Source organism: Monodelphis domestica, chromosome 3, assembly GCF_027887165.1.
Source record: "Monodelphis domestica isolate mMonDom1 chromosome 3, mMonDom1.pri, whole genome shotgun sequence".
NCBI lineage: Eukaryota > Metazoa > Chordata > Mammalia > Didelphimorphia > Didelphidae > Monodelphis > Monodelphis domestica.
In genome coordinates, this window is record NC_077229.1 from 168,834,911 (window position 1) to 168,860,058 (window position 25,148).

Here is a 25,148-nt window from a genome sequence, read left to right on the forward strand (position 1 = left end):
ATAGAACTATAACATAATTAGCAATGTTATCTTTCTTTAAAGTGACTATATCCAGCCAAACTAACAATATAAAACTAGTTACATCCCAAGATCAAACCAAGGTTTTTAAAAGCAATGTCTGAAGGATGTCTACAATTAGTCATTTTTCATTCATGACCAACTCTGTTACCCAACTTGGGATTTTCTTGGCAAAGATATTATAGTGGTTCACCATTTCCTTCTCCAGCTCCAAATAGTTGTGACAAATTGAGTTAAGTGACTTGCCCAGGGTCACACAGTGGGTAAGTGTCTGAGGGGAATTCGAACCCAGAAAGATGAGTCTTTCTGACTCCAGGCCTGGTATTCTATCCTCTGAACTACCTAGATGCCCCATAAAGCCAGTTACTTACATTCTACTTATATGGATCCCAAGATCAAACCAAGGGTTGTTCAAGTAATGCCTGTAGGATGTCTCATACAATGCAGCTCTCTTCCTTAAACACCTATAAATACTTTTTTTCTGATTTGTTAATACTTCTCTTGTCTATTAAAAAAAAACAGCAAGTTGCTTTCCTCCCCTGGACCTATTCTTTCCTTGTAAAATGCAAGATTTGGACTAAAAGGTCTCTTAAAAGTAGCTTCCAGAGTTCGTATTCTGTAACTGCGTCAGATGTTGCCTTTCTGTGGTTTAACAGTCCACCCTTGCATATCTGACTTTAGAAGCACACCCTTCTCCTCTCCTAAAAGTACACTAGGGCATATTTATGAGAGGTGATTTAAAAAATAATAATAACATTTTTGTTGCAAGAGATTTCTGGAATGACTAATGAAGCCCTAGAACCACAGACTCAGAAGCTTTCTTGTCCTGGTACCTCTTTGGAAATAAAAAAAAAAAAGAAAGAAATTGAAACCCAAAGAAGTTAACCACCCAAAAAGATAATAAATATGATTTTAAAAAACCCAAAAAGATAAATATCCAAAGTAGGATTTTCTGTTTTCAGAATAGTGCACTTTCCTCTGTAACCATACAGACTACATACTTTGCAATTTCACATAAGCAAAGTTGAGCGTCATTGCTCTCTACCAAACTCTTAAAAATAGAGCTGACAGCTCTAAGATACGAAGGTAAAGCCAGGATTATAAGCACAAAGGAATCGGGGGCGAAAAGGGGAGTACAAACTTTAGAGTGACACAAAACACCAACAATCACAACAACAACTGGAAACAAACTGGGTAGTGAGGAGCGAGTGGTCTACCTTGTAATAATCATACAGTAAGCCCAGAGCAGCAGCACTATCCTCGTCTCCATTGATGCTCATCATCGCCTTGGTTGCAGCAGTCAGGGGATTTTCAAGGTAGGATTTCCAGGCTTCATCCTCACTGGTGTAAGCCCGGCGGGTGTGGAATGGTGTGTCATTTGGCATCGGCACTAAAGCAACGAGTCGTTTATTACTGTAAAAACATAAGGTGTAACCATCATTCACTGGAGAAGACTTTTTATTTGTTTATTTGTTTTTCCTCCTGAGCTTCATACATTTCATTGAAATGCATAGTCATCCTTCCCTATTCTCATGGAAGAGGAGAATTATACAACATAAAACTCATTGTTTTTATTGATTTTTTTAAAAAGTACAAAAGGAACTTTATTGATTAATTGATTAACTGGCTCTCCCAAGATTGGAAGTGCAGTGGACACACACAGGTTGGTTACAATAGAAAAGCTCTGATTTCCTCTGATCTTACAACCTGCACCAGTTTATTCCTCTCTAGACAATCTGGTCTCCTTTCCATATGGCCCACCATATTAGTGTTGAATTTATTATTCAATGTGGACACTCCATTGACTTTAGCCCTACTTTAGCTTAGAATTCCCAAGTTCAATGGATCAACCAGTCTCAGCCTCCCCTAGAAGCCGAGATTATAGGTTTGTACCACCATGACCAGCAATAAGAGATTTTTAAGAACCATAAATCTTTGGGGGCAGAAAGGTGGCTCTGTGAATTGAGAGCCAGGGCTAGAGGTGGAAGGTCCTGGGTTCAAATGTGACCTCAGACTTCACTCTTTTGCCTTGGAAACAATACACAGCATTGATTTTAAGATGGAAGGTAAGGGTTTAAATTGTTTTTATTTTATTTTATATATATATATAGCAAATATATATATATATATATATATATATATATATATATATATATATATATATATATATTTGCTATAGGGGTTGGCTGGGAGGAGGAAAAACAAGTAATTATGGGGAAGTTTAGGCAATGTAAAAAAATGAATTAAGAGTTTAAAAAAAGCCAACAGCTTGTCTTTTTAATACTGTCTTAACCAATATTAACAAAATTTTTAAAGCAGTATAAATTTACATACATAAACTGGCCTCCCTCTCCCCCCCCCAAAAATGGGTACATGAACCATTCATCTAGACAATCAAACCTGGAGTTTTTGTTTCATCAATCTCCGTTACTTAGAAATTAAAAATAAAATTTCATTTAATTTCATTTTACCTGCAATATTAAAATATTCCCTATGCTACATGACTTCCTTCAGGTGTCAGCTAAAATCCCATCTTCCACAACAAGGCCTTCCTAGCCTTCCCTGAGACTATCCCCAATTTAACCTATCTCTATTGTTTGAGCATAGTTGCTTATGTGTGGTCTCCCCCATTAGACTCCACATACCCTGAAAGCAAAACCTGTTTTTTGTCTTTGTTTTCTTAGGATTTAGTATCTATGCCTAGCACATCGTATAGGAGCTTAATCAACGTTTGACTTTTCAACTTGTTCAATAAAGCCTTTATTAGAAGCAAGGTTTCATATCTGGTCTAATTTTAGTCTAACCTAGTCTAAAATTGGACTAGAAATTTACAATAAACTATGAACTGATTCAAGTCTTTTGATTTACACAAAATAAAATCATTTTGCAAATGCATAGAAACACATTAAATGTAATGAGAGAAAAAAACTGGAATGAAGTAACTACCTTTTCTCAGTGAATGGGTTTTTAGCCTATTTGTGGACCAGGTTTTATTCTAGCTTTCCAGCTTTCTCTTTAAACTGGAAGTAGAAAAGGGTTTAAAATGGTGAAGGTTTTACAATGAGAGATGTAATAAATCACTATGTATATATAAAGGTCTCAATTTTTAAAAACAAGATCAAATCTGGGGCATATAATAGACTCTTACTACATTTAATCTCCTCTAGTTCCTATAAACCCATGTAGTAGTTCCTTATCCCCCAACACTAGAGAATTACAATGGCTTTCTATTATTGCTCAATTATATATAAGCCACAAGTTAAGGGCATCAGGGAAGTGATGAACAGAGAGTACACTTTATATTTACACAATGTGAGGTATAAGGAATTTATCACTCACATTGGCAAATTGGCCAACAAAGGCTCATGAGAAATGGAGTTGGGCCATCAAGATTCTTTCCCATAAAGATGGACAGGCGAGGATTTCCCTTTAGGTCAAATAGACATTAATGTAGATAGCATCACAGGGAATGGGGTCTCACCACAATATACAATTTCCTAGCCCTACAATTTCTGCTACTAAAACAAACACAGATCCAGATGGAAAGGTCTTTGGCACTCCATTCCAGCACTGCTTTATTTGTTCAGTGTAATGAAACAAACAAAAAAAGAACAATAACACATTGTATTTCAGGAACACTTGTTGGCGACATAGTTCACATGACAGGCACAAGGGACACTTTTCTTAAACTATCTATGGGAATATCAACTATTAAAGAACTTCTTCTGAGAAACACAGGGTTTTATAAAAAGTGACCCTTTTTTTAATAGTTTTTGAGCCTTATAAAATGTAGTGATCTCTAAACTGAAACTCTCCTAGGAAGCTGTTAAAATGTCAAGAAATGGCAAGACTTCTTCTAAGTCTTTGGTTGTTGAAAAATATCCAAGGTTAGCAAAATAACATTCCAAACAAGATATTTTCTTTATTTGGCACTATTGCTGTCTCTGCATCATTTGGTTACATACTTGTATCTAAACCACTACAAGGAAGACATAACAATGAGAATTCCCTAAAACAACTCTTAGTACCACCTTACACCTAGCCAATATGGCAGCAAAGGAAAGTGAACTGGTCCAACCATTCTGTAGGGCAATTTGGAACTATGCATAAAGGGCTTTAAAAGCCCTTTGACCCAGCCATACTACTGCTGGTTTTGTATCCCAAAAAGATAATAAGGAAAAAGACTTGTACAAAAATATTCATAGCCACACAAAAAAACTGGAAAACGAGGGGATGCCCGTCTATTGGGGAATGGCTGAACAAATTGTGGTATATGCTGGTGATGGAATACTATTGTGCTCAAAGGAATAATAAAGTGGAGGAATTCCATGGGAACTGGAACAACGTCCAGGAAGTGATGCAGAGTGAGAGGAGCAGAACCAGGAGAACATTGTACACAGAGACTAATACACTGTGGTATAATCGAACGTAATGGACTTCTCTACTAGCCGCAATGCAATGATCCGGGACAATCCAGAGGAACTTATGAAAAAGAACACTAACCACATCCAGAGAGAACTGTGGGAGCAGAAATGCAGAAGAAAAACATATGATGGATCACATAGTTCGATGGGATATGACTGGGGTTTTGATGTTAAAAGATCGCTCTACTATAAATATGAATAACATGGAAATTGGTTTTGAACAATGATACATGTATAACCCAGTGGAACTGCTTGTCAGCTCAGGGAGAGGGGAGGGAAAAAAGGTGGGAAAGATCATGAATCATGGAACCATGGAAAAATATTCTAAATTTTAAAACATTTTTAAAAAAGCAACAATGAGAATTCCCTCAAAAAATGTCCAAGAATTACTTCCTCCAAAACTTGAGCAACTTAAGTATGGTCCTAGTATAGAGTAAGAAACCATGTGACTTCCCTGGAAGGATGTCTCTGAAATTCTACAGGAAGAAAGCATTTAGTTGGACAGCTAGTTAGAAAGTCAAGTCTGCAGTTGGGAAGACCAGGGTTCAAATCTGATTTCAGACACTTCCTAGCTGTGTGACCCTGGGCGAGTCACTTAACTCTAACTTCCAGCCCTTGCCTTTCTTCTCTCTTAGAATTGATACAAAGACAGAAGGTAAGAATTTTAAAAATAGAAAGGGATTTTGTTTGCAGAGCAAGTACTGATTCTAAGACAGAAGGTAAGGTTTTTTTTTTTAATGACAATAGCAATGCCCAATCTATCTCCTGTTGTAAGGGTTTTCCAATCAGTGTTGTTGAGTTTTCTTGACTTGGTTGCAACTATTGCTTCCTCTTAAATGGCTGGCCATGTTCTAGATATTCTTTTTCCATTCCCTCTTGGTTTACCCATTTCCTAGCCCATTTTGACCTCTGCTTTTCTTCCCTCTTCACTCTTTCCTCTCCAGTAGGGACTTCTTATCTCATTGGTAGAGCCAGATGAGAACTCCTTTGTTCAAATCTAGTTTAGCCATTTCCTAGCTAGGTGACCCTGAGTGAGTCATTTAACCCCAATCACCTAGCCCTTACTGTTCTTCTGCCTTGGGACCAATACTACTTAGTATAGATTCTAAGATATAAGGTAAGGATTTTTTCTTAAAAGTCTTGAGGAACAGTTGTTTCCATAAAATATTAGCTGTTGTGAAATAAAATCTGAAAGAGAAATACAGTCTTAGAAGGGTAAACTTTATACAATAGAAACAGTATGTATAAAATGGAGGGTTAAACAGCATTGTATGTTAAGAAGATATGAGGAAATTCCTGAAACAAAGGTGAGGAGAAGAATGGTAGCAAACATTTGGGTATAGTTCAAGTAAAGAAGGAAAAAAAATGACAAGAGCAAATTACAAGTCACCTGGAGAGAAAAAAGAAATAGATAAGTTTAGAAATACAACAAAACCTGTAGAGATGAGGCAATAGTGAAGGCAACTTCATTGATCTGGATACATGGTACAGTTCTCTACCAAAGGCAGAGTCACTACCTAATAAATGCTCAAATAAACGTTCATCCTTCAAAAGATAGAGGAATGAGCAAACCAAGATTCTTTTCAGGATCTGACTCTTTAAAAATGACAAGGTAGAAATGATGGGAATCTTGGAGCTTCATGAGAGAAGAAAGGAAAGGTAGGCATTAATGGACATGCATCCTTTCTTAAGAGTGAAGATTTCAGAGTGCTCAGGGAAAGGATGGGTTTCAGAATACTATACTCTAACATTCTATAGAAAAGACAATCTAAGAGGGATGAGAATTTTACAGACACCAAGAAAAACAATTTCATTGAGTAGAAAATGATGAGTTAAAGAGATGCATTTAAATCCTGGGAGCTTACAAACTTAACTTTTTAAAAAATATATGGTGCAGTCAATAGAGTGGTGGGCCTGAAGCCCAGAAAACTCATCTTCCTGAATACAAATTTAGCCTCATATACTGACTCTTTGTGTCCCTGGGTAAATCACTTAACCATATTTGCCTCAGTTTTCTCATCTGTAAAATGAGCTACAAAAGGAAATGGCAAACCTCTCCAGTGTCTTTGCCAAGAAAATCCCAAATGGGATCATGAAGAGTCAAATTCTGACTGAAAAGTACTAAACAAAAACAGAAAATGGAAATAAGGAAAGGTTACAGAAGATCAGAATAAAATCTTTTCATGGCCCTAAGTAAGAATAGTATCAGAAATGCTAAAGGTCAGGATGAACCGAGGCTTCTGAAGAAAACTCAGAATAGCAAAAAGAGGACATTGCTTGTTGGTCATTTTGCTATATTAAAGAGAGGACCAAAGGGAAAATATAAATGCTATTTAGGGTTGACAAGATGGTATGGACAGACAAAAGAGAGAGAAAAGGGTTGCTCAGCTCTTGTTTTGCTTTTTTTTTTTTTTACTACCAAAGAGAATGTTTGGACTGAAAATACAAAAATGCCTAACAAGGAGTTGATACCCAAGGAAGTAAGGAGATACTAAGAAAGCAATAACTGCCCAGAGAAATGCAAGTCACAGAAGATGTATTTATAAGTAGATTCTCTCATATGTTTAGAATACAATTAACAGGACAGAAAAACAAAGTAATGATAACTGAAAAAAAATTTATAGTAAGTTTTGTTTATAAAGGCCTCATTTCTTAAATATATAATTGAGTCAAATTTATAAAACACACACACACACACACATCCACACCCCAAATAATTCCCCAATTCATAAATGGTCAAAAGATATGAACAGTCAGTTTTCAGACAAAGAAATAAAAGCTACCTATAAAAATGCTCTAAATCACTATTGATTAGAGAAACACAAATTAAAATAATTCTGAAATATCACCTCAAATCTATCACCTTGACTAATATGCTATATAAAAGGAAAATGGCAAATGTTAAAGGGGATATGGGGAAACTAAGACACTAATGTATATGCTTTGATCCAGTAGTGCCACTTCTAGGTCTGTATATCAAAGAGATGTTTTTTTAAAAAGGGAATTGACCTTTTAGGGCAAAAATATTTATGCTGCTTTTTAAAATAATAGCAAAGAATTAACAATTTAGGGCATGTCCATCAATTGGGAAATGGATGAACAAGTTGTGGATATGATTGTGATGGAATACTACTGTGCTATAAGAAATGACCTGCAGGATGCTTTCAGAAAAATCTGGAAAGATTTACATAAAATGATGCAAAAAGAAGTGAGTAGAACCAGAAAAGCACTGTGTACACCAATATTGTGTAATGTTCAACTATGAATGACTTAGCTATTCTCAGCAATACAATGATCCCAGACAATACCAAAGGACTTTTTGTGATAAATGCTGTTCATTCCAGAGAAAGAACTGATGGAATCTGAATGCAAATTAAAACATACTTTATTTTGCTTTCTTTATTTTCCTTGTTATTTTTTTTGTCTCTGTCCTCTTTCACAACATGACTAATATGGAAATATGTTTTGTATGACTGCACATGCACAATATCAAATTTCTTGACTTTTCAACAGGGTGAAGGGAAGAGAGAAATTTTGGAACTCAAAAATTTTTAAATGAGTGCCAAAACTGTTTTTACATGTAATTAGAAAAATAACATATTTTAAAAGTACAACTAATTTCTTTTCTACAAAAATTATTCTCATTGGTAGGTAGAAGACACTCCAACAAACTGCTTTTATGAGACATAAATACACTGTTAAAGAAACAATGAAGAAAAAAGTAGAGAAAAAGAACAAAAAATGTCACTAATGAATATAGATGGAAACATTTTTAAAAATGGAATGATCAGAGATATGGGAAAATGGGGACACTAGTACACTGTTGGTGGAACTATGAACTGATCCAACCATTTTGGGGAACAATTTGGAATTATGCTCAAAGAAATGATTACAAGAACACCGCAGAAATATATCCAGAAAATAATTACCACCAAGTTGTATTCACATCAGTTTTATACAAGAATGGCTCAATTCTAGAAAAATAATCATCATAAAGAATCATATAAAACAACAAACAACAAAAATCACAATTGTTTCAATAGATGTAAAAAAGTCTTTGTATTTTGTCAAAGACTTGACAAAATACAACCTTCATTTATATTTAAAAATCTTTTAAAAAGCATAAGTATGGAAAAGTCCTTCTTTAAGATGATCAAAAACATATATTAAAAAATAAAGAGCTATCATTATTTACAATGGAGAAACACTAGACACTTTCCCATCAACAAAAGGGATACTGTAGGGATATCTCTTCTCCCCACCACTACTCAATATAGTACTAGAAATGTCAGTCAAGAGAACAAAATTAAAAGTACAAATGTTAGTAAGAAAGGGACAGAATTACAACTCTTTGTAGATATTTAGAAAACTCCAGTTAATCAGCAAAGAAATGAAATGAGACAAGTAGTTGCATTAATATCATATCAGAGTACAAAATAAAATTTTTTAAATCATTAGCCTATCTATATGTTCTTTTAAAAAACAGGAAGAAACAAAAGTAAAAGAAATTTCATCCAAAATAACTATAAAATACTAAGGAGCTAATTGACAAAGATTCAGGCAAGTTTTATACAAATATAAGTACAAGCTATTCTTTCCAAAAAGAGAGAAAAATAATTGGAGAATAATTTTATTAATGGTTGGGCTATACCAATATATTAAAATGAACATATTAACTATGTTAATTTACAGACTTTGTGCTATATAGAACAAATTGTGTAAAGAGTATTTTCTATAATCAGAGAAAACAAAAACAAAATTCATTTGGAATGCCAAAGGGGCTAGATTTGAAGGGCAACTATTTAGAAAAATACAAATGAAGAAGGCGTAGCAATATCAAATCCAACTATTTGATATTCATTTAAAACAAAATAAAAATGATTAGTGGAATAGGCTATATATGCCATAAACAGAAATAAATGAAAGAACATGAAAACATACATTAATGGTAAAAAGACACCATTGTGAAAAGAATTGCTTGGAAAACCAGAGCACAGTTTGACAGAAATTAGAAACCAGGGTAGAGTCTCTGTCTCTCTCTCTCTCTCTCTCTCTCTCTCTCTCTCTCTCTCTCTCTCTCTCTCTCTCACACACACACACACACACACACACACACACACACACACACACACACGCAAACCACACCACACCCAAAAACAAACCATGACCTCAAAATGAATATTAGAAATGTTCATTGAAATTTATTTATTTATTACATTAAAATACCCAATTAACTCACTCCTCCCCCCCCCATTAGAGAAGGTATCATTTGACAATATATATTGTATATATAAAACTATAGCTTACTTATTTTTATTTATTGCTTCTTCCTCTGGAAGTGGACATATACAAATCATTCTTCAAATAATATTTCTGTTGCTATATAAAATTTTCTCTTTCTACTCATTTTATTCTTCATCATTTCATGTGGACCTTTCCATGCTTTTTAACCTGCTCATCATTTCTTACACCTCAGTAGTAATCTATCATATTCATATGCCACAATTTGTTTAGCTACTCCCCAATTGATGAGTATCCCTTTAATTTCCATATCTTTGCCACCACAAAGAGAGCTGCTATAAATATTTTAGAATATATAAATTCTTTCTTTTTTTCCCCTGGTCACCTTAAGAAATACTAGATCTTAATATAAAATCATTAAAAATTTGGAAAATATTAAGAACAGAAATGATTTGCACATATGACTAGAGGAAGAGTTCTTAACCGAAGGATAAAAAATAATTACAATTGGGAACAAGTAGGTGGCACAATGGTTTTAGAGCCAGACCTAGAGACAGGAAGTCCTGGGTTCAAATCTGGACTTTGACACTTCCTACCTGTGTAACCCTGGGCAAGTCACCTAACCCCCATTGCCTAACCTTTACTGCTCTTGTGCCTTGGAACCAATGCACAGTATTGATTCTAAACTGGAAGGTAGAGTGTTTCTTTAAATTAAATAAGCACACTCAATCAATAATCGAAAAATATTTGTGAAAATACCTACTATGTGCCTGGCACTGTGCTAGGTACTAGAGATAAAAGTAGAAAGAATGAAACCATCCTGACTGGCAATGATCTTATATTCTAATCAAGAATACGACAAGCACATACAAAAATATATACAGCACAGACATAAATGGAATAAATACAAATAAACATAAATCAATGGTGTTCATCCTTGATTTTTCACAGAAGGCCAATGACAGTGCGATATAGTGAATAATGTGTGATGTCTTGACTTGGGTATGAATTTGATTTAAGTGAGGTAGCAGCATCTCATTGTAGCATTAGTTTCATTTTCTCTTCCAGTCATCCAAGTCCAATGGTGAGACAGAAGTCAAGACGATTGCTGATGACTCAAGATGCTGCAGATGACCTTGGCATCATCTATGCCTGACTAAGCTCTGAGCACTCCACAGTGCCTGCTTCAGCCACCTCCATGGCCCTTGCTACAAGATTATTCTCATCTGTATTTTTGGGCAGATAAATAATATATACTAAAATTAAATATTAGGTAACTGGAGAAAAGAAAACACCAGCATTTGAGGAATCAAAAATGGCGCAAGAAGATGACACTTAAGCTGAATCTTTAAAAAAAAAAAAAGGATTCTGTCAGGCAGAGATAAAGAGGAATAACATATCAGGTAAGTGACCCCCAGTGCAAAGACACAGGCAGCAGAAGGAATAAAGGGTTTGTACAAAAAAATAGCAACAACAGCAGTTAGATTGTATCCCATAGTGCAAAAGGAAGAATAATATCCAGAATAGCTGGAAGATAGATTGGAGCCAGGTTCTGTGGGGCTTTAAATCTAAACAAAGGAGTTTCTATTTTATCCTAGAAACAACCTAGAAGGAAGCCAGTGGAGTTGGTTGAAAAGGAGAGTCACATGGCTCAATTGGCACTTAAGGAAAATTATTTTGGTGGCAATGTATGGGATGGAATAAGAGATCATTTCAATTACATGAAATTGGAAAGCTTTTTCATGAAGAAATCAATTCTTTACAAACTTTTTATATCATTTCCAGCAATACGTTCTATGCGCCAGACAAACTATTCTTTTGCTGAAAGTATTCTCTGTTCTTCTAATGTTTATACCTTTTTTCACAATGTTTCAAATGACTTCTTTCCCTCCTCCTCTTTGTTAAATTCCAATCTATTCTTAAGCCTAATTGAAATTTCACTTCCTCCTCAGTTCCCCATTGGTAAAAAATTTTCTCTCAAAACTCACCTAGTACTTTGACAACTTTCTAACATACTACCATGACTTTAGCTTGTCTGTGTACATGTTACAGCTCATAAACCATATATTTTATAATAGTTTCATGAGAGCATGAGCTATTCTAACTGAAATATTTTCTCTCTCCCAGGTCCAACTTGTGCTCTAATAAAATTATAAAAAGATAGCTGAGTGGTGCAATGGATAGGAATTGGTCCTAAAGAGAGAAAGACATGAGTTTAAATTCTGATTTTGATATTTATTAACTATGTGGCACTGAACAATTCTCTTAACTTCCTTTATCCTCAGTTTCTTCATCTGTAAAATAGGAATAATAATAGCACCAATTTCCTAGGGTTGTTGTGAAGATAAAAAGAGATATTTGTAAAGTACTATAAATGATAGCTAGTATTGTTATTGAGTGAAAATCAAAATGGGAAAAAAGGATAGTAAATTTTGTTGATGCCCTTCAATTGGTGTTGGTGATGGAATACTATTGTGCTGAATGTAATGATGAACTGGAGGAATTCCATGGGAACTGGAATGACCTGCAGGAATTGATGCAGAGTGAAAGGAACAGAACTAGGAGAACATTATAAACAGAGACGGATACACTATGGAACAATCAAATGTAATGGACTTCTCTACTAGCCGCAATGCAATGATCCAGGACAAAAAACAATTCTGAGGGACTAGTGAGAAAGAACGTTATCCACATTCAGAGGAAGATCAGTGGGAGTAGAAACACAGAAGAAAAACAACTGCTTGATCACAAGGGTCGATGGGGATATGATTGGGGATGTATGATCGCCCTAGTGCAAATGTCAATGGTATGGAAATGGGTCTTAATCAATGACACATGTAAAATCTCAGAGGAATTGTGCATCAGCTACAGGAGGGAAGTTGAGGGAGGGCAGGGAAAGAACATAAATCTTATAATCATAGAAAAATATTCTAAATTAATTAATTAAATAAAATTTTCAAAAAAAGTAAAGAGAAAAAAGCTCTTGCCTATTCTTCTTGTTTCTATCTTCATACCCTCTCTCCTACACATCCTTTTCACTCCCTTCACATAGCTGCCATCCTAGTGCCAATTCTTATCACCTTACACCTGAGCTATTGCAATAGCCTTCTGGTTGTCCTCTCTTCCTCAAGCCTCGCCCCATTCCAGTCCATCCTCAATTCAACTACCAAAATAATCGTCTTAAAGTACAGTTCTGACTGTCACACACATGCCTCTACCTCATCCCCTCAATAAACTCCAGTGGCTCCCTCTTGCCTTCAAGATCAAAAATAAAATCCTGTTTGATATTTAAATTCAACACAGCATGGCCCAGGCTTCTTGCACTTTACATTCATTTCCACATGCTTTATGATCCAGTCACATTGGTTTTCTTGCTATCTCAGCTCCATCTCCCTATTCCATTTCTTTTCTCTAGCTATCTCCCTTGCCTAGAGTACACTCCTTCATCTCTACCTACTGGCTTCCTTCCAGACACAGCTCAAGCCTCATCTTCTGTAAAAGGTCTTTCCTAGGTGTCTTCTTTCTCTTTACACTCTTCCCACGATGTGTTACCACTGAAATTATTTTTCATTTACCTTGTATATATTGTGCTTGTTCATAACTTGATCGCATATTGTTTTCCCCTTTAGAATGTGGACTTTTTGAGGTCAGAAGCTTTGTTTTTGCCTTTTTTAAAATCCCCAGTCCTTAGTACAGTGCCAAGCACTGTATTGTATACATATAATATATATGTATAATATATGTATAATAAATGCTTGCTGACTCACTGACACACTGAAACATCATTTCCTTTTCTTTTTTGAAGTTCCTCCAGTCTTTTTCACATCTTCCTATTTTTCCCACCTTCTCCTTCTTACCCTAACTTCCTTTCTCGGTCTCCATTCCCTGTCCATTCCACCTTCTTATTCTGGCAAATACAAATCACTGTCGATCATTCAATAACTAATTATTTTATACCATACATTGTGAACTATAGGAAAAAAATAGTCCCTGCACCCAAAGGGACTAAAGGAGAAGACAAAACATAAATGTTTAAAATACATAGTTTTGTAACTGTATTTTATTGTTTCAAAAGTTGGCATCTTGCATTTTACATTGTGAATTTCTGTAATTGTATGTTTTGCACTTGCATTTGTGCAAGTATGTTTTCATTGATTACTTATTTTCATAGAAATTTCTTTTCTTTGATTTATATCCCTAGTTCAGGTTAGCATAGATAAGGTGCAACAATAAGAATAGGATAAGATAAACATAAGATTAAGACTAGTTTTTAGAAATATAATAGTAATAAGGTTAGGTATAGTTTTAGAATTACATAGAATACTGAGCATATGGGAAAGATTGTTTTATCTCTCCATATGCTCAAAGGGAGGAAATTATAAAGATGATACTAGAAATTGGGTCTCTTTATATAAGTTTAGAGATGAGAAGTAGAAAATCTGGCTTGAGGAAGAATTAGAGTTTGAAGCAGATCTAAGACTGAGTGTCAATTTCAAATGTTGACAGTTTAACAGGAAGGAAGGAAGGAAGGAAGGAAGGAAGGAAGGAAGGAAGGAAGGAAGGAAGGAAGGAAGGAAGGAAGGAAGGAAGGAAGGAAGGAAGGAAGGAAGGAAGGAAGGAAGGAAGGAAGGAAGGAAGGAAGGAAGGAAGGAAGGAAGGAAGGAAGGAAGGAAGGAAGGAAGGAAGAAAGAAAGAAAGAAAGAAAGAAAGAAAGAAAGAAAGAAAGAAAGAAAGAAAGAAAGAAAGAAAGAAAGAAAGAAAGAAAGAAAGAAAGAAAGAAAAGAAAAGAAAAGAAAAGAAAACCCCAAACAGTATTTTTTTCAGTGGGAGCACACTTGTATTCATTGTTGGCATCACATTAGGATGATGTGCCTATGTTGGTCTAAGGGTAAAATAATAAAAGAGTATTTTTTATCATTTAACAAATGATTGGTCAAATGTCATTGTTTGGAATTTTATCAGAAAGCAAGGATAGCAGGAATATTGGGGAAGGAGAGGAATTGTATATAATAAGGAAAACAAAAAGAAAAGGAAATAAAGAGAATCCTAGGATGATGAGAGAAAATGATAGTAGATACAAAGCAGTGACCCCCAAACTCATAGCCATTTACCTGGATAATATTTTTAGGAATCTGAAGTGCAGTGTGAGCAGCTTGGTCCAAAGTGGATAAAGACTTTAGTTTGAATTCTGGCTCTGCCAATGAAGGCAGAATGGTGAAGGGAAAGGACTCTAGATTTGGAGACAAAGAATCTTGGTCCAAATTGCTACCCTTAGTTCCAAACCCCAAACCAATCACCTTTGACAACTCACTTTTAACCTTTGTGAGTCTCAGTTTCCACATCTGTAAATTAGAATGTTGGACTACATGATCTCTAAGGTCCTTCTAATGTTAAATCTAATGGTCATATGAACTTATTTAGGCTAAAAGATCTTCTTAAATCATTGCATCTCTGATGTACTGCTTCTCAATGGCCAATTTCCTCACAATGCTCCTGCAGTGAATGACCTATCATCTTGAACATAAGACAGCTTTAGACATGCAAGAAAACACAAAAAATTTCAAGGGGAGTTCATTCTACAATGTGCTGTTTAAGACATGCCACTTAACTTTTCTTTTGTGCTATACTTTAAAAAAATAAATAAACAAACACCATTATACCATAATTATAATTTCCCACACATTGAGAAGCCAGCAATTAGCAAGCAGGGCAGAACCAATTGTGGACTTAATCTAAGACTGGCTGTGGAACACTACAGATGTTTGGTTTTTTTTCAATATATTGGTTAGTTTTATTGAACATTCTTTTTTCTTCCTCTTCCTCCTCCTCCTCCTCCTCCTCCTCCTCCTCCTCCTCCTCCTCCTCCTCCTCCTCCTCTTCTTCTTCTTCTTCTTCTTCTTCTTCTTCTTCTTCTTCTTCTTCTTCTTCTTCTTCTTCTTCTTCTTCTTCTTCTTCTTCTTCTTCTTCTTCTTCTTCTTCTTCTTCTCCTTCTCCTTCTCCTTCTCCTTCTCCTTCTCCTTCTCCTTCTCCTTCTCCTTCTCCTTCTCCTTCTCCTTCTTCTCCTTCTCCTTCTCCTTCTCCTCCTCCTCCTTCTCCTTCTCCTTTTTTTTTAAACCCTTACCTCCTTTCTTAGGATCAATACTAGTATTGGTTCCAAGACAGAAGAAGAATGGTAAATGCTAGACTAGGGGATTAATTTACTTGCCCAAGGTCACAAAGGTGGGAAATATTTGAGGCCAGATTTGAGCCCCAGGCTCTCAATCTACTAAACCAGCTAGCTGCCCCTTTCTTCTTTCTTTTTTATTCTTTATTATAAAGAATGACTCTCTGGGAAGGGCAAAGAGAAGGAATACAATGGAAAACAAAAGTGATTATTTTAAAAAGAGAAGCTTATAAATAAAAAATACTTCCCCAATCTATTTGATAAATGTTTACTTTCTCTTGTGAAGTAGAAGTCTCCTACTTGTTCTCTCTACCAATTCATAAGTCCAAAAACTTACTGATCTCAAATGTCTTTAATATTATGGAACCATGTGGAACAATATATGGAACCATAAAGATCTTCTTGCATGGCAAATTCAAGCTCATACATTTAAGTGATTCAGGCCAGTATTTTATGAATCGTTGTTGAGTAAATGAATACTGATAAGCCCTCTCCCCTAATAAAATAGCCAATCAATTTTTAATCTTCCAAAGTAAGGAGAGGAGAAAGAACTTTGGGGAAATGGTTTCAGCCATTCCTTTCATCATGTTCAATGAACAAAAAATTGCTCTTTTTAATGTTACTTTCTCTTGCTGTGTACAATTTATGGTTCTATTCATAGATTATAATCTCTCTGGAACATAGCACCATTGACTGATGCTCTATTCTAATGAAAACAAAATAATCTCTCTGGTACACTGAGCAAAAATATTAGGAGTTATGAGAGAGAAAAAGAATTTTCATGGCTTAGTTTTTACCAAAGTTACAAAAAGTAATTGAAGTTATCTTTTCATCTATACTTGGTGTGCTGAAAAATGCATTAATGACTTGGAGTTAGGAAATGGGCTCAAATCCCTGATATCCTTCACTTGATATTCTCTAAGCCTCAGTTTCCTCACCTGTAAAGTGAATATAATACTTACAGTGTGCCACCCACCTGACAATATGAGGAATTTTGGAAGATTTTTATGAACTGAAAAAGTCCAAAATAAGGAAAACAAGGGGAAGAATTAATATACACAATGACTATGACAGTGTAAATGAAAATAAAAGGAAGGTGAACACGGAGAATGGAGGGAAACTAAAGAAGGTGAAAATAATGCAAAAAAAAAGAAATCAACAAAACATTAACAACTATACTGAGGAGAGGTGAAGGAAATTCAAAATGGGTCATAGACAAGGAGGGCAATTTTGTTCCTATCATGTTAAAATTAATGTAAACTTCTAAAATTGTAGTAAGTTCACATTTTCATATTTAATTTCTTCTTTTTTGTCATTTTATGTTCAATTGTTTGTGTTTGTTGATATCTGTTAAATTCAAAATAATAATGAAAGTGTTGGAGAAGAGGCAATGAAGTATATCTCTTTATAATTTCAGAGAGGTAGGGAACTATAAGGAATGTTATACATTAGGAGATAAGGTTTCTGTGCTGGATATTTCTGTTTGATGATCTTTGGTTTTGCTAAAAGGTTGCTCTCCCACAAGGAAGGGTTTGTTCTGGTAGGCGATAACTTCAACATAAATACAAGAAACATTAGACAAAAAAAAAAAGTAACAGAAATAATCCAACCATGTTGGTCTTTGAGGGGGAAAAAAATTGATGGCTACCATGTAATTCCTAAGAGTGCTGTCATATGTGGTCTTAGCTCCAGCATCCTTTTTCCTTAGATCAACCACTTGAAATTTGTGGAAACAGGGGAAAAGAAAGAAAAAAAAATATATATATACACACACATATATATATATAGCTGGTAAAGGACAAGGAATTTACTATTTTTAGGCCTTTTTAATGAGCCCATCAACAGCAAGAGTTCAGCGAACCATGATTGCCATTCCAGTAAAAGCATTGATATTATTCAGTAGTGTCTGACTCTTAGTGACCCTATGGACTCATAGCACACCAATACTATACATAGGGTTTTCTTGACAAAGATACTGGAGTGGTTTGCCATTTTCTTCTCCAATGGATTAAAGCAAACAGAGGTTAAATGACTTGCCAAGGTGCTAAAAGACTGCCTGCCCTTTGATCCAGCCATACCACTACTGGGTTTATACCCCAAAGAGATAATAAGGAAAAAGACTCATAGAAGAATATTCATAGCTGCGTTCTTTGTAGAGGCAAAAATTTGGAAAATGAGGGGATGCCTTCAATTAGGGAATGGCTGAACAAATTGTGGTATCTATTAGTGATGGAATACTATTGTGCTCAAAGGAATAATGAGCTGGAGGAATTCCATGTGAACTGGAATAACCTCCAGGAAGTGATGCAGAGTGAGAGGAGCAGAACCAGGAGAACATTGTATATGGAGACTGATACACTGTGGTACAATCGAATGTAATGGACTTCTCTTCTATCAGCAATGCAATGATTCATGTCAATTCTGAAGGACTTGTGAGAAAGAATGCTATCCACATCTAGAGAAAGAACTATGGGAGTAGAAACACAGAAGAAAAACAACTGCTTGATCACATGGGTCGATGGGGACATGATTGGGGATGTAGACTCTAAATGATCACCTTAGTGCAAATATCAATAATGTGGAAATAGGTCTTGATCAATGACACATGTAAAACCCAGTGGAATTGCTCATTGGCTACAAGAGTGGGGTTGAAGAAGGGCAGGGAAAGAACATGAATCTTGTAACCATGGGAAAATATTCTAAATTAACTAATTAAATAAAATTTGCCCAATAAATAAATAAATAAGTGACTTGCCCAGGGTCACACAACTAGTAATTGTCTGAAGCTGGATTTGAAGTTTGGTGCTCCTAACTCCAGGCTCAGCACACTATCTACTGAGCCATCTCACTGCCCTGATAAAAGCATTATTTATTAGTTAATGGAGTGAAACTATTTTAGTAGGCATACCAAAAGAACTCCAGAGATACATTTGCCTTTTAGAAATTCATGCAGTGATGTAAGATAAATATCAACATAGATAAATATATAAAGACTAACTATCCTATTTGCTCACTACTTCTATTCCTACTACTCATTCCATCTTTAAGCCCTTGCAATCTGGCATTTGTTTCCAACATTCTACCAAAACTGTGTCCTTCGGGATCACCACTGATCACCTTTCCAAATCCAATGACTTTCCTCATTCCTCATTCTTCTTTTTTGTTTGTTTGTTTTTCCTCATTCTTCTTAACTTCTACTGCATTTGAGAGTATCAATTTGTTCCTTTCTTCAGGAAATTTTCTCTTCATTAGTCTCTCATGACATTGAATTTATCTTAGATCTTCACCTATTTTCTGGTTCCTCTCTCCTCCCTCTGATTAGCAATGGGCATCCTCCCATGTTTAGTCTTTGGTCTCTGTTCTCTCACTACACATTCATACATTGTCATGGCCAGAGTTAAAATGATTCATATTTATCTTGTTACCAAATCTCTCTCTCCAGACCTGTATCTCCAAGTATCTGTCCAGCATTTTTTATAGTTTGACTATCCTACTATCAAAAGAAGGCTAATTCCCTCAAACAATCAATTACTCTAAAGCTAATTGGACTAATTAATAAATCTGCCTAACCAGCAAATTCATTTAAAATTCCCATTTCAATAAAAAAATATAAAATATATGTTTTGGGACAGTTTAGTCCCCTTATTAAGTATTTTGTTATCATTGTGTCGTTTAGAGAAACAAGATCTCATTTTATTTTGAATTCATTGTTTGCACCATTTTTTACTTTGTTTTGTTACTTTATTGTCTCCTTTTCCTTTATCATATTGATTTTATTTTGAAGGGGCAATGATTCTAACCATCAGGATTGTTTCCAAACTTTCTTACCAATGCTTTTGGAGAAGTACACAAGTCAGGGCCCTGACACAGTGCCATGAAAATGATAATTGTTCCTCTGTCTAAGAGGTTCATCTGCTTCCTGCTTGGGAGGTTCATTGCAATTACCACAATGACTGCTCTTTTTAATGCTTAAAATTGCCCTAAAGCAGGTAAATTTGTTTTTTTCAAAATCTAAGACCTTACTGTACAAAATATAATGCCTTTTTAAGTGAAAGGAACTTTGAATATATGCTAACTTGCTTGTTAAAACAAAGACATTTTGCACACAAAGATAAAATAGCAAAGGAGGATAATTTTTTAATAACTAAGGCTATCTTACTACATATTAAATACTTTTGAAATTTTAAAATAATTTTAAACCCTTACCTTCTGTCTTGGAATTGATACTAAATATCAGTTCCAAGAAAGAAGAAAGGTAAGGGCTAGGCAACTGAGGCTAAGTGACTTGCCCAGAATCAAAAAGACTTGAAATTTTTGAAATTATTTTTTTATTAGAGACTAGAAATTATATGCATATGCTTTTAGAGCAAATTGACTAAAAAGACTGGTAAGAGTCAGAGTCTATTAAATATTCCCACCCCACTTAAGATGATAACCTTTGTTAGATAAGAATATTTCTCAGCTTGAATCAGTGAATCGATGTATATAATGTATTTTTTTAACACAGTCTGAGGGAATTGCTTTGTAGAATACACGTATTTGTTACAGGAATGTTTTCTTTCTCAGTGTGGTGAAGGTAAGAAGAAGAGGAAATAGATTTCTGTTCATTTGAGAAATAAAATTTTACAGAAACTTCCTAGTTATGTGACCTGGGCACGTCACATAACCTCAGTTGTCTAATCCTTCCCATTCTTCTGCTTTGGATACTTAGTATTGATTCTAAGATGGAAGGTAGGGGCTTAAAATTTTTTTTAACCAAAATATAAAAAGAAAACCTTAAAAAATAAAAGTTGTACACAGCAACAGCAATATTTTGTGATGATCAACTATGAAAGCTTGGCTACTCTCAGCAATGCAGGGAATTCTGAAGGACTTTTGATGGGGAATGCTTTCCACCTCCACAGAAAAAAACACTGATATCAGATCAAGTCAAAGCATATTATCTTTCACATCAGTTTACTCACAGTTTTATTTAGGGGTTTGGGTTTTATATGGATGTTCTCTTACAATAGTGATGAATATAAAAGTGTGTTTTGCATCTTAATACATGTATGATCCAGATCAAATTGTTTACCATCTCCAAATGGGGGCAGGGATGGGAGGGAGGGAGACAGTTTGGATCTTATTATTTTGGAAAATATATGTTGAAAATTATTGTTACATGTAACTGGGGAAATAAAATATCTTTGAATTAAAAAAAGCAGAAAAGAAAAAAGAAAAGTGTCAGACTTAGAAGTCAAAAGACCCGAGTATGAATCATGCTTCTGACATTTGCTACTTATGTGCGTAAGAAGAAAAGAACAAGGTCTTTGAGGCACTTTAGTGAGGAGGCACCGATGAACTAGATTCACAAATGTCATGTATCAGTGATCTCTAGAAAATGAGGAACAGAATGAATAATATGGAAGTAGGTTTTGAGTGATAATACATGTATAACCTAGTGGAACTGCTTGCCAGCTCCAGGAGCTGGGAGGAAAGGGGAAAGGGAAAGAAAATGAATCATGTAACCATGGAAAAATATTTTTAATTATATCAAATAAGTAAATAATAAAAAGAAAAGAAAATGCAGAACAGGAGGGACAATGCAGGATTGGAGAAAGGAAAAGTCTTCATTTTCAGAAACAAGGAAGGAAAGCCAATGTGTGTGACTTCAAGCCCTGACCAAATTCTGAAACTACTTTTAAAGAAATGGTGAGCAAACCAAAAAAGAAAACCCATGGTTACAATAAAGAAACAAGCATGGTTTGTAGAATGTAATAAGAAACATGTAATGCCCAATTAACCAAGTTTCCTTTTGGACAGGGTTAATAGTCTAGTCTGGGAGAATGCCATAGTTATAGTTTCCCTAGATTTAGCAAATGATTTGTCGATCTCATATTATCCTTATATATAAGTGGCAAAAGAAAAACAACAATACAGTTGGTTAGCTGTTGTACATCATATTTGAAAAGGACCAAAATGACATCAAGTGATATTTTGACTCACACATAAATTGGATTTTAGTAAGGCAAAGTTGCATAAAGTCACCCACCTCACACTTTTTAGAGTCAAAGAAGTCCAGTGGTAAGACAAAAGGCAGGATGACCAATGATAGCCCAGGATGCAGAGGATAACCCTGGCATCTTTGATGTCTAACCAAGCTCTAAATGCTCCACAGCAAGTGGAGAAATGTATACAATACAAGAGTAACCCAGAGTAGTCGCTAATGGTGAAATGTCAGCTTGGAAGGACAATTCTAGTGATGTGTCCCAGGGCTCTTTGATTAGTCCTGTCCTGTTTAATATATTTACTTGACAAGGATAAAAGTACAGAAGGCATGATTATCAACTTCGGAGATGACTCAAAGCCAGGAGAGATAGCTGACATGTCCAAAGGTACAATAAGGAACCCAAAAGATCTCAGCATGTTAGAACATGGCCAAATCAATTAAGATGAAATTCAGTAGGAATAATTTCACAATATTATGCTTTAAAAAGTCAACATTACAATTATAAGATAGAAGAGAAGTGACTACAGAGCAGTACACTTGAAAAAATATCCATTTTAATGGACCAGAAACTGAATATGCGTTAAACTATATTAGACAACTCAAAAAATTAATGTACTGAGAAGCATGTTATTCAGAATAGGGTTCATATAGATCCACTCTAATCTACACTTACCGGATCACATCTAAAATATGTTCAGTTCTGGACACCATGTTTTAGGAAGGACTGTGATAAGCTAGAGAGGAACCTAAGGAAGGAAACCAGGATAGTGATGGGCTGTGAAATGAAGCCATACGAGGTCTGTTTTAAGGAACATTCTTTAGTGGAGAGGGAGCTGGCTAGACTCTGAATCAAGATCTATGTTCAAATCTTATTTCTGACAATTACACTGTGACTCTGCACAAGTCACTTAACCTTTGGACCTCAGTTTCCTCATCTGTAAAATGAAAGTGTTGGGCTCAATGACCTCTCAGATCTAAATCGACCATTCTATGAACTGGGAACACATAGTATAGTGAAGAGTTAGGACAGATATGATAGCAGTTTTCAACTGTTTATACAGTTGCCATGTGTTCTTGTTCTCTTTCTAAAGAAAAAAGAACAGGAAGTAATGTTTCTAACATTTGGTGCTGCTCTTGAGTTGTTTCAGTCATGTTGGACTCTTCCTGACCCCATTTGGAGTTTTCTTGCCAAAGATACTGGGGTGGTCTGACATTTCCTTCTCCAACTCAATTTACAGATGAGGAAGCAAGGCAAACAGGGTTAAATGACTTGCCCAAAGTCACACAAAAAGTGTCTGAGGCCAGATTTGAACTCATGAAGAGGAGTATTTATGATTTTGAGCCTAGTGCTCTATCTACTGTGCCACCTAGCTGCTCTAGCATTTCTAATACATGTCCCTACCAGCTGCTATTGCTTCCCTTGCAGCATAAGCTTGTATTTATTTTGTACATTATTTTATAAATACATATTTAAATAAAATGTCTCCCTGATAGAATGCAATCTCCTGAGAGCAAGAACTGTTAATCATTTTTTTTTGCCTTCCTATTCCCCAAATTCTATCACAGTGCCTGGCACATAACAGTCAGTCAATAAATGCCCTTGACCAAATAGAAACACAGAAGAAAAACAACTCCTTGATCACATGGGTCGATGGGGATATGATTGGGGATGTAGGCTCTAATGTACACTCTAATGCAAATATTAATCATATGGAAATAGGTCTTAATTAATGACACATGTAAAACCCAGTGGAACTGCTTGCTGGCTACGAGAGGAGGGAAAGAACATGAATCTTGTAACCTTGGAAAATATTCTAACTTAACTAATTAAATAAAATTTTCCAAAAGTCTAAAAATAAAATAAATGCCCTTGACCAATTGATGTCAGGGTTAGTCTTTACCCACTTGACTGCGTATCTGACTACCCTTACTGACTTATATGCTTATGTACCAATCCCACTGATTTATATGCTTGTAGAAAGGGGTTTAAAATGGACTGTCAAGAAGAGACTGAGTTCAAAAACAGCAGCCAGTCTTCCTAGGAGCATCTTACAGTTAGCAGTAGTCTGTTCTATCAGAATCTCAGCTTTTAAAAGTAGTCATTCTGGTAGTGAAGAAATCCTCTCAAAGGAGACTAATGAAGCATTTATCCCAGCTCAGGTTAATGTCACAGTGTAATTATCACAATTTAAATGCCAAGGGTGTTAATCATTTCACTGCAGATTACTATCAGTAATCTCCTTCTGATGTACTTGGTAGGGATAAACCACCAAAAGGACCGAGGCATGTTCCATGTTGGAACAAGGACAGCAGCTGTATTCTGAAGTAACCCCTAAGCCCAACACATAGTCCTTGATAATTATAACCTTTCACCCTTGACTTTGTCTTGAAATGAAGTAGAGTAGTGAAACTGAAGTCTTCCTGTATGCATCAGCAAGCCTCAGTACACAAAAATTGATGTTTAGTGGTCTCTGCCCTCAAGAATCTTATCTTTTAGGAGACACAAGACAGATAAAATCATGGTGGCACAACAATGCCACTTCCTCAAACAAGGCTTGTAAATCTCTGCTTCTACTAATGTTTGGGTTTCTTTATGCTCCATTCTTGCAGGAGAGAAGAATAAAGTAATAATAAAGGGAACATAATGAAAAGGACAGATATTTGGAAGAGGTCCTAGGGTAAGAGAAATATTAAGAAGTAACAACATGGAGCAAATGTCCCAAAAGAGATTCAGTTCAACAAACATGAATTAACAACCTATGAAAGAAACAGCCAGGAAGACTACTAAGATGAAAATAAAACAGTTCTTGCCTTAAAGAAGTTATTTTTCAATTATTTTATTTTCCCCCATTTACATGTAAAAAGTTTTTAGCATTCTTTTTTTCTTATTTTGAATTTCAAATTGCCTCCCCCTTTTCCTTTTTCTACCCCAGATCTAAATTTACCATCCTATGAAATGGAATCATATAATATAGAGAAGAGGTAGGGCAGGCACAATAGCTATTTTCAAGTGTTTATAGGGCTGCTATGTGTTCTTATCTTCTTTCTAAAGAAAAAGAACAAAAATAATGTTTCTAATATTTGGTGTTGCTGTTGAGTTGTTTCAATCATGTCTGATTCTTCCTGACCCCATTTGGTGTTTTCTTGCCAAAGATAATGGAACAATATGCCATCTTCTTCTCTAGCTCATTTTACAGAAGAAGAACTGAAGTTGGTTGAGATGGTAAAGCAATCTGATATAGATTTTACATGTGCAATCACATAAATCATTTTTCCATTTTAGTCATTTTTGTGGAAGAGATCTGAAATCCCC

At 35.3% G+C, this 25,148-nt stretch overlaps 1 protein-coding gene across 3 annotated transcripts in view; it reads right to left on the reverse strand.

The window, feature by feature from the left end:
- Nucleotides 1-25,148, reverse strand: part of GRHL2 (grainyhead like transcription factor 2) — a 220,899-nt gene that overhangs the window by 168,154 nt on the left and 27,597 nt on the right. For all 3 annotated transcript variants that reach the window (XM_007488168.3, XM_007488169.3, XM_007488167.3), the window contains exon 2: nt 1,236-1,431. In XM_007488168.3, the coding sequence (XP_007488230.1) occupies nt 1,236-1,431 (196 nt within the window). The remainder of the gene's footprint in view (nt 1-1,235; nt 1,432-25,148) is intronic.